General features: G+C 37.1%; 1 protein-coding gene across 1 annotated transcript in view; it reads left to right on the top strand.

Annotated features, from left to right (window-relative positions):
- The first annotated feature begins 10,486 nt into the window (after nt 1-10,486).
- The window catches only part of LOC111088729, a 57,321-nt gene continuing 56,914 nt past the window's right edge, over nt 10,487-10,893 (top strand). The window contains exon 1 of the mRNA XM_022399591.1: nt 10,487-10,566. Coding sequence (XP_022255299.1) covers nt 10,533-10,566 — 34 coding nt within the window. The 5' untranslated portion in view covers nt 10,487-10,532. The remainder of the gene's footprint in view (nt 10,567-10,893) is intronic.

The following is a 10,893-nucleotide window of genomic DNA, read 5'->3' as shown; positions in this document are numbered from 1 at the left end:
TGGCCTTTGTTGTTCCCAAACGTCATTTTATCGAAATTAATTACAAACTTCCTCCGTTTTAAATAGTCCAATCCTAATATACATTGGTCTTCAATGTCAGTCAAGTATACTTTCTGTCTGTTCTTCATGCCCATGAACTCAATAGTTACCCACACTGGTCCCCACAACCTTGTAGAATGTCCTGTCACACCACAGAGCTTCTGTGTGGCTTCTGGTTCTCCTTTGTGATCTAACATCTTGATACTCACGAGAATTTGCTGAGATGCAGAATCTATGACAAAGTTGCACCTTTGGCCATCCAGCTTTCCTGTCACATAAACACTATGTGTATTTGACATTTTACACCTAGCTGTTGGGACTTTCACGATAGGGTTGGTGTGCATACCTCAACACCAACCGCTACTAGTTTCCCCGAGGCTAACTTATTGGTAGTATTCTTCTTACACTGGCTCCTTATATGTCCTTGCTCTCCACAATTCCAACAACCTTTCTGGGTGGCAGCTTTTCCTGCTGTGGCATCTTCCCTGTGTTGAAGTTGCCGGCACTAAGCTCTTTTGTGCCCTGGTTTGTTACAGTTCCAGCAAAATCCCTCAAACTTCTCTGAAAGTTGCCCTTTTCTGGCCACGAATCCTGATGACTCTATCAACCATGGTATCTCTGTGCTGGACTTAACGTAGGATTCGAATTCAAGAGCTTTGGCCATTGCATCCTGTATAGTAGAGGGGTGTGCTTGCTTTACTTGCATCTTCAGTTGTGGACTGTCCAAGGCATCTACAGACTGATCCCTAAGCAATAACTTGAGGAGATCGGGGTGGCACAGTTGGTTAGGCCTTGTGTGCCATACTTCCCAAATCCTGTGCCAGCTCTTGCAGGCTCTCCTCTTTAGCACTCTCGTCCTAAACCTAGCCCTGTAGACTTCAGACTGATCTTGAGGTCCATACCTGAGTTGTAGAGCCGCTAAAAGTGCTGTATAGTTGTGCCTGTCGTCTGCTGTCAACTGTCCAAGTATTTCCAGTGGTTGTCCCTTCAGGCTCATTGCCAGGTACACTTCTTTCTGCTCCTCTGTCCATCTATTCATCTCTACCAGGAGCTCAAATTGTGCTCTATATGCTTTCCACGGTGCCTTCCCACCGAATTCTTGTAGCTCCCTTCGTACTAAGTCACTCCTGTTGCTAATATTCATATCTGGGATGTGACTTCAAACAGGACTGAAGATGTCTGCATTAGGGTTTAGCTGCAGGGTCTGGAAGGGGCTCGCCGTTGTCTGCGGCTGATTAATGTATGGTTAATGGCATGGTTAATGTATCCTCCTTGTGTAAAAGACAATAAATAATCCTTTAATGTATTTAATTCATGTTGAAATTTACTAATGTTTTCCATTTGTACTTTTTGCCTATGTTGTTAACTTTCCTGTGGTTGCTGCTGACTTTCCTGCAACTGTTGGAGACTTTCTTCCTGTTTCCTTTCTTGTTCTAGTTGCCACTGCTGTAATCTCTCTTCTTCTTTATTTTCTTTCTCCTCCAACCACTGCTGTATCCTCTCTTCTTGTTTCTTTTCTTTCTCTTCCAACCACTGCTGTAGTCTCTATTCTTGTTTATTTTCTCGTTATTCTTGTTTCTTTTCTTTTTCCTCCAACAACTGCTGTAGTCTCTTTTCTTGTTTTTTCTCGTTCTTCTTGTTTCTTTTCTTTCTCCTCCAACCACTGATGTAGTCTCTTTTCTTGTTTATTTTCTCGTTCTTCTTGTTTCTTTTACTGTTCTTGTATTGCTGCCATCAAATCTGCTAAGGTGTAGTTTGATTTGCTACTTCTCGTTTCCATCTTCTTTTTTCTTTTCCATTCCACTTCTGACACCAGTTTGTTAGGTCTGTGTTCGTTTGTTAATTTTTCGTAGAAATTCTTTCCGAGAAACTTCAGCGAAACAAGTCTTTTCTTAAACAAAACTAGTTTATTCTTTCTCAGTTCAACTTTGTAATACACTTAATTTCCACAGTCTCTTTAACTTAAACACACGCTATAATTCACAACGAACAATTCACGCACTTTACTTCCTACCGCGCTTGACTCAATTGTCCGTCTTTATCTCTGCCTGTCTGCAATTCAATTATTTTTTTTGGCGTCACTTCTCACCGGTCTTATATATACTATAAGAGTGCGTGTCTAGCAAACACTCGAGCATTCAGGAACGTTCGAGATACTCATTACGTGTTACCAGAGTCACATGACTTTCGCTGTCGTAACACTATTATACCACCAACACACTTGAAAGGACGAGTATGTGCGGGGACTGGATTCAAATCCGCGACCCTCAGATTGCGAGTCGGGTGCACTAACCGCCTTACTATACCAAGCCACTTAAGTTTTAGAACCTTCAGTTTATAATATCTTACTACTGGCACCACCAGACGCCACCAGGAGGAAATATTCGGAAAGCTTGTAAGCAAATACTCGATGGCAGAGGCGTTGTAGAGAAAGACCTCTTACTGATAATTTTATCTAATTAGGCCTATCCAGTTTTATAAATATCTGTTAATGCGTTTGTACTATTTTCTCAGTTAAAAGTCCAGTGACGCTAGAACATCAACACATGATTCAACTGATGTGTAATTCAACCCACGACAGGACAGGCTGTTGTGTATAATTCAACCCACAACAGAACAAGTCGTTATGCATAACTCAACCCACGACAGGACAGGCCGTTCTGAGTAATTCAACCCACGACAGGACAGACCGTTATGCGTAATTCAACCCACGACAGAACAGGACATTATCGCCAAACTTGTTCATTATAGTTAGCGTACTTGATGATAAGAATTATTATCGCTACAACAACCATTCCTAAAAACACAGTAAAATTACTAATATTAGGTAGTTGTTTTCATATTTCTCACTTTTTAAAGTTAATTTTATGCGCTGTAAAAAAATATATCCGTTTTTTCTTTCACAGATGCCATTATATCACAGAATTGTTTGTTTTGAAGTTAAGCACAAAGCTACACAATAGGCTATCTTTGCTCTGCCCACTACGGGTATCGAAACCCGGTTTCTAGCGTTGTAACTCCGAAGACAAACCGCTGTGTCACTGGGGGGCATAATATCACAGAAGGGAACACCACTCCGCGAAACAAAGAAATATTTTAAATTCTAAACTTTTTTTTTAAGCTTGGCTTTTCAATCTTAATTCCAGGTTATGTATCTGAACCATGTACTTGAAATGCAAAGAAAATTGTGTAAATAAGAAAAATTTCTATTTTTTTATCTACTTGTAAGAATTCGATTGGTTGAAGAAAAAAGAAAATATTCGTTTAGAATATGCTAGGTATAGTCGTAAAGCTACGTTTTATTTTCTAGCAAAAAATATCAGTTTATACTTCGCTACATCTAACACTCGTTTCTTCTCCTTATTTTCATTGTTTCTTGTTTTTATTTGTTTCTTATCCTCACTGGCACGGAACCAGTTAAACAGGTTGTTGTTTCGTCCCTTTCCTCTGCCGATCTACCTTCCGAGGTTACTATTGGACGCGTCTAGACGGTGAAGTGTAGGAGTTTCAAGGGTATTATACTTTGAATCTCATGCTGTGGAACAGACTATTTTGGAAACAGGGGAAGCGTCTAAAAAAAAAAAAAAAGCACATCTGGGTTTATCCTTGTAATATCTTTATAGAAAGGAAGACGCTAATAAAGTTTGTATTGAAAAAAGTGTACTGAGGACTATTTCTTTAGCATAAGATTCCAAACAGGATTTGAAGCAATTAAATTCGTATTCAAATAAACGTGTTACACTAAAATGCCCTCGAGTGTCAGTAATTGTTTAAAACCAAAATACCGCAGACGTATTAAAAATCATATCTATAAGCAACTTAAATCAACCATAACTCTTGTTTCGAAAGTTATTTTAAAATATTTTGAAAGCTTCTAAAGCACTATATTTGTCAAGTTGATAAAAAAAATCATAATTTTCCGAGTTTTATATTCTAATTTATCTTTTCTGCTAATATTTTTATTACGACTTTCTACTACTGGTTGTACAGCGGTAAGCTTACAGACTTACAACGCTAAAACATGAAGTTCGATTCCCTGCGGTGGACGCAAGTGATAGTTTAAATAAACACACGAACTCTTACTGACGTATGGGACTTATATCGCTAGAAACCTTGTTTCGATACCGTGGTGGTTCGCAGCACAGATAGTCCATTGTGTAGTTCTGTGCTTTATTACAAGCAAACTGACTTATGGTGTGTTTTGAACGTTCCACGTTTTTTTTTTTTGTTGTTGTTGTTTACATTTCAACATGGTTAGTTTACAAAACGCAGTTTAATATGCACACGATTGACGTCAAATCACAGCTGTTAAAAAAAAAAGAAGTGGAAACATGTAGACCAATCTAAATTTCTTCGTTAAGAAAGAATTATGAGTAACGACCGCCAGTCCTATTAACTTGAAAAATTCTGGCTGAATGTAAAGAAAGTCCTATATGTAAAATAATTATAACCATGCCTAATTTTTTCTTAATAAAAGTGGTGTAACGTTGTCCTTTCTTTGCAGGTTCGTTTAAATCATCAGGTAAAAATTTCCCTTCTATAGATAAGCTGTAAGTTTACAGACTTACAATGCTAAAATCCCAGCAGATGGTCTATTGTGGCTTTGCCCTAAAACAAACATAATGTTACGTCTCTGGTCGTTTGTTAACTTCCCGTAAAAATTCTTCCCGAGAAACTTCAGTGATACAAGTCCTTTCTTAAATAAAACTAGTTTATTCTTCCTCAGTACAACTTTGCAATACACAGAATTTCCACAGTCACTTTAACTTAAACACACGCTATAACTCACAATGATTTACACACTTTACTTACGGCTTGACTCGATTATCTCGTTATCAATTTATCTGCCGGCTTATATACTAAAATAGAGGGCGTCTAGCAAACGGTGGGACGTTCGTGAGGTTCCCAGATCCTTCTAGAATCTCATTACGTGTTACCAGAGTCACGTGACTTCCGCTGTCGTCACAATAACAATAACAGGTGAAAATAATTCAATATTGAGTTCATTTAATGAGAAGAAATTAGATTATTTCCTCCTTTAAACGTTTCTACAAGCTAAAACCACTTTTAAACTGCCGTAAACTGTTTATGCTTATGTTTACAAATGACATAATTCCTCTGTAACAAGAGAACTAGGACTAACGTTCGACCAATCCATTTGTACAGAGTAGTGCGATAACTCTCTTTTACCTCAACGAACTTTCTTTGTATCTCAACCCTAACTCGATGCTCCACAGAATGTCGTTTTACAATCTACCTTTGTTGTAGAGGTATCTAGGACTAAAGTGAACTTAACGTTACACTACATCATCAAAACTTTACAGTTCTTTCTAGCTACCAAATAAGTTACAAGATGAAAAATATGGCTTACAACACTGCCCCTTCCTGGATTGTGAAGTCCCTTGAACATTCCTAATACAAAATTATTTGTGACTTTATTTGTCTTACGAGGTTTGTGCTATACAGAAAAGATGCCTTCTTGTCCCTTGTTGTCAGTGAGGGAGTTCTTCTTAAATAGGTGGTCAGATGACTCTACTGGCGGATCCAATCTTGATGATCCTCTGGAAGCAGTCTCGACATAAACTCTTGGCTCCTCAGCAGGTTGAGGTTCTACTGGCAAGTTCTTCTCTGGAGTTACTTAGTTGGCCATTCTCTCACAAACATACTTTCAAAGATGATGATGACCTTTGGCTTCTATTGTCTGTTCTTAAAACACCTACTTATCTTTGGAGTTTTTACTCTTTTGTAGTGAGAACTGTTCATCCATACCATGTCACCTCGGTGAAGTCCAGTTTTATCAACATTCATACCATAGCTACCTTTTGTTTTGTTACATCTTCACATCCATGGACTTTCTAATCACCAATTTCTCAGGACATGTCGAAGTGTTTAGGTCCACTATGTACCAGTCATTAGATAAATAATTATTGCAAGTAACTCCTGGTATGAATATCTATGTTCTTGGTGGTAAAATGGCCACCATCACTGCTTCCAGTGGATGTTCGACCTCTGGTGTACTAATTGCCATGTAGTGCACAGGATTTTCTGGTCATATATAATGAAGCTGCCTGAAGCTAGCCTAACCTCACATCCATACCTCTTGATGAAGTCAGTTTCTAAGATGCACTCTTTTTCAATGTAAATTATTCATACACCATCAAGTGTAGAGAAGTTTCCTACACTAAGGGTAACATCTAGCTTTCCTCTTGCTGGAACCTTATGTCTACTTGCTGTTTGCATCACTCCCTCTTCTTTATTCATATCTGGAGGCAGCTACCCACCTTTCATTACCAAATTGGGTAGAATAGTTGTGGTCATGGAACCATTGTCAATCAACATACTATAAGGTTTGCACTCAATAAATCCATGGAATCATGGACGATTTTATCCAAATAATAAAATTATTTTACATTTTAGGATATATTGAGTATTTCCATCTGTTGATTTCTTGCAGTCTCGGCTGTAATGGCTATATTTTCCACAACTATAACACCTATTGAAACATTTATTGTCTTGTAGTTTACTTCCAATATTCTGTTTAACTAGTTGTTTAATTAATTCTACCATTTCTAAACTACCTTTAGGAGGAGTTGATGCTTCAATACGACAGGATCTAATTTTGTCGTAACTTCTAGATGGTCCCACAAATAGTTTATCTGCAACTTTGATGAATTACACTAACATTGCCAACTACAGAGTTTCCTTTAGACATGGACACTTACTTTTCTTCACTGTAATCCTCATGTTTGTTTTTGTTTTGTTTTTAAATTTCGTGCGAAGCTACACGAGGGCTATCTGCGCTAGCCGTCCTTAATTTAGCAGTGTAAGACTAGAGGGAAGGCAGCTAGTCATCACCACCCACCGCCAACTCTTGGGCTATTCTTTTACCAACGAATAATGGGACTGACCGTCACATTATAACGTCCCCACAGCTGAAAGGGCGAGCATGTGTGGTGGGACGGGTATTCGAACCGCGACCCGCAGATTGCGAGTCGAGCTCCTTAACTACCTGGCTATGCCGGGACTGTAATCCTCATATCCTCGTCTTTATGGCATCTGTAAAGTGGTCAATGAATACATCATTTCACGAGGAATGCTGGGTAAGATAATTGGGAGAACCTTTCCAAATATTCTGTAAGTTCAGCTAAGGTCTCTTTTTTCCTTCGTATCCTGTTCCAAAAATTTGCTATAGATACATTGCTTGTTGGATAAGACAGCTAACAATGCATGATAGTTATTACGGTTTTCAGCTGGAAGGTTACTCAACGTTATCAAAGCTGGTTCTTATATATGGACAGCAAGAAGAATGGCGTGTTGATCACTACTCCATTCTCTCACTCTGGAAGTGATTTCAAAGAGAGTTTGGTATGACTCTCATTGTGCCTTCCTATCATAGTCTGTTGGTTTCTCTATTAGCCAATGTTGAAATGGCCAGCTAAATTCTAGAACTGGATTTGGTATTGTCATAGCTGGAGATGTCCAGGATGGTCCTTCAGTAACAGATGACAAAGCAGCTGTGGTAATAGGTTCTCCTCTTCTATATTTTGTAGTTGATGGTGTTTCAGGTAAGAACTCTTGAGCAGATGCAGATAGAGGTGTGGCTAGTTTACTCTTTGCATTTAATAATTCGTTTTCCAGATGTTTTATTCTGTCACTAATGTTCTGTTCTACATCACTGATGTCTTTTTTACTCCATTAATTTTATCACCACAGCCTTTTTTACTTCAATGATGTCTTTCTGTACTTCTTCAAACTTGTTGTTGAAATCTCTCTGTACATTTCCAATAGCTTCATCGATCTTGTTTTCAATCAGATTTTTTTCTTCTGATTCTTCTTTAAATAGTACTTATTTTTCATTTAACTTCTCTCGCAAGTTCCTATTTTTTACTTCTTATTCATTTTCTATCCCTTTATTCTTGAACTTCTTTTAATTTTCTAAAAATTTCTTATAATTTTTTGTCCCGTTTTTCTGTTCTTCTTTAAATGTTCTATATTGTTTCTCCTCGTCTTGTCTTAATAATTTCATCATCTCAAATAACACTTAAATTTCACTACTTGACTTCATGGTGGCTATCTTAAATAGTTGAAATTTAGTCAAAGTTCTATTTTATTTTCTCATTTACTTTCACTAGATAATTCCACTCCTGACACCAAACTGTTTTAATGTTGTTCTTTCTTTGTGAAATGAAATCAGCTTATTTAATCCTTTAAACTTTTCGACAACTTTAAGCCATTTTTAAATTGTTGCTATATTTACATAGGACGTTGTATTTTGCTAACAACAGTACTAGGACTAATGTGCAAGCTACCCACTTGCTTGTATAAAGTAATGCAATAACTCTCTTTTATCTCAACTAACTTTCTTTATATCTCAAAGCTAATCGACGACTCACAGAGCGTCGTTTTATTACCTATCTTTGTTCTAAAGCTTTTGGAGGACAAACTTGAACTTAATGATATATTACATCATCAAAATCCAGCAGATCCTTCTGGTAAACAAATAAATTACAACATTAAAATTATAGCTTACAAAAAATTTAGTGCCCTTGGTTGCATATTGTTTCCTTACATTAAACAGTTTTAAAGCACTTTAAATGTGGTGTTTATATAAATATATGTGATTATCCTGTTTAATAAACCCAGCTGCAACCCGTAATTTCTAGAGAAAAGGTAACGAATCTCTACTGAGATGGAATAGAGGGAAGTAAAGTAATTGAGAACGTCAAGCAATTATCAATTCACAATGCAAACAAGACAACCTTAAAATTAATTATAACGTTTCTGTCTTTATATAAGAAACCCAAACCTGGTTCCGAATCTCAGATTCATAGAAATCCGCCAGAAATTAAGCATTGCTCATATGTATACATATTATTGAACCATACTTTAAATTATAACTTTCAGTGAGAAACAAATTACTTTAAATGATAATTCACATCTACAATAAAAACCATAATACGTCTCTTTATAAAAATAATGGTCTTAAAACGGTGTACTTTTCCGTTAAATTAGACTTAGATGGCAGGAAAAGCTGCATTTTCATGTGCAGCTTCATGATACTGTTACGCCTCCGTTCGTTAGTTAATTTTCCGTAAAAATTCTTTCCGAAGAAACTTTACCCATACAAGTCCTTTCTTAAATAAAGCTGGTTTATTCTTTCTCAATACAACTTTGCGATACACTTAATTTCAACAGTCGCGCTATAACAAACGCTATAATTCACAACGAACGTCTCACGTGCTCAGTTCAACAATACTCTCTCAGCATACATTCAATTACTCATTACATTACGCATTTCCCATCGTTTCTTGGCTGGTCTTATATATACAAGACTACCCCAATCTAGTAGTCTCCAGACAATTCACGAAGGTTCGAGAAGGACGTGGCGTGATACTAGTCACGTGACCTCGGCTGTCACAACACTGCCCCTCCTTAGTATTGTTCGTCCCGAACAACAGCCACTTACATTAAACCAATAAACAATCAACAATAACTTAATTAAATGTACAGAATTACAAACAAAAAATTACAATTCAAAAAAGTCTCTTAATTTTACGGGACGTATCTTCTTCCGTACTGGTCTTCGTCTCGTTGGCTTCTGCTCCACGTGGGGTTCATCTGCTTCATCAGGAAATGTCCTATCGTCGGTAACAGTCACATCAGTGGTAGTAACTTCATCAAGAGCTTCACCGTTTCTCTTCTCAAAACTGAGTAGAGTTCTTCTTGTTTCTTTTCTTTTTCCTCCAACTACTGCTGTAATTTCTCTTCTCGTTCTTCTTGTTTCTTTTCCCTTTCCTCCAACAGCCGCTGCAATCTCTCCTCTTTTTTATTTTCTCGTTCTTCTTGTTTCTTTTCTCGCTCTTCTTGTTTCTTTTCTTTCTCCTCCAACAACTGCTGTAATCTCTCTTCTTGTTTATTTTCTCTTTCTTCCAACCACTGCTGTAATTTCTCTTCTCGTTCTTCTTGTTTCTTTTTTTTCCTCCAAGAACTGCTGTAATTTCTCTTCTTGTTTCTCTTCTCGTTCTTCTTGTTTCTTTTGCTGTTCTTGTATTGCTGCCATCAAATCTGCTAAGCTGTAGTTTGATTTGCCGCTTCTCGTTTCCATTTTTTGTTTCTTTTCCGTCCCACTCTCTGACGTTCGAGAAGGACGAGGCGTGATACTAGACACGTGACCTCGGCTGTCGCAACAATATATTCAAAACAATTTTAAATTACACAATTCTCGAGAACAAGCGAACAACACATTATAGAAGGGGTGGGAGTGTGATATTAACGTTAAACAGTTTAATGAAACCTGAAAATGCTGCTGTAAGCTACATTTTCAATGTTATAATTTAAATGTTTGCTAGAGGAAACTGTTAATCACGATGATGACACTAGATCTAGAAAACTCATAAACGTTCTCCTAGAATACCTCGAATATTCGTATAATATCGAGAGACAAGAGTACATTATTTATAAATGCAAGTAAAAAGCGTGTGAATATTCAAAGAATGTTTCGGTTCTATTCTGTTATTAAGTTAGTCGGTGAGTTGTATATTTTTTAATCCATAGAAGCTAAATAAGTTAAATGTAGGTACCATTAAAGAAATTTTTATTTTGAAATGTTGTTTGTGAATTTAGGCCTACAAATTGTGCCAATGTGAACGTAGCCTGTAGGAAATATTATAACAGAAATAAATTAATTCGTGGACTGGACTTTGCATTATTTTTACCAAATAATCTAAAAGAACTCATCCGATGTAAGAACAACGTTACAATACTAATGTCAAAATTGGGATTATTTTGGTTTGTTTGTTTGTTTTGGAATTTCGCGCAAAGCTACACGAGGGCTATCTGCGCTAGCCGTCCCTA

Source organism: Limulus polyphemus, unplaced genomic scaffold, assembly GCF_000517525.1.
Source record: "Limulus polyphemus unplaced genomic scaffold, Limulus_polyphemus-2.1.2 Scaffold4313, whole genome shotgun sequence".
Classification (NCBI taxonomy): domain Eukaryota; kingdom Metazoa; phylum Arthropoda; class Merostomata; order Xiphosura; family Limulidae; genus Limulus; species Limulus polyphemus.
This window is presented reverse-complemented; position numbering and strand designations above follow the sequence as displayed.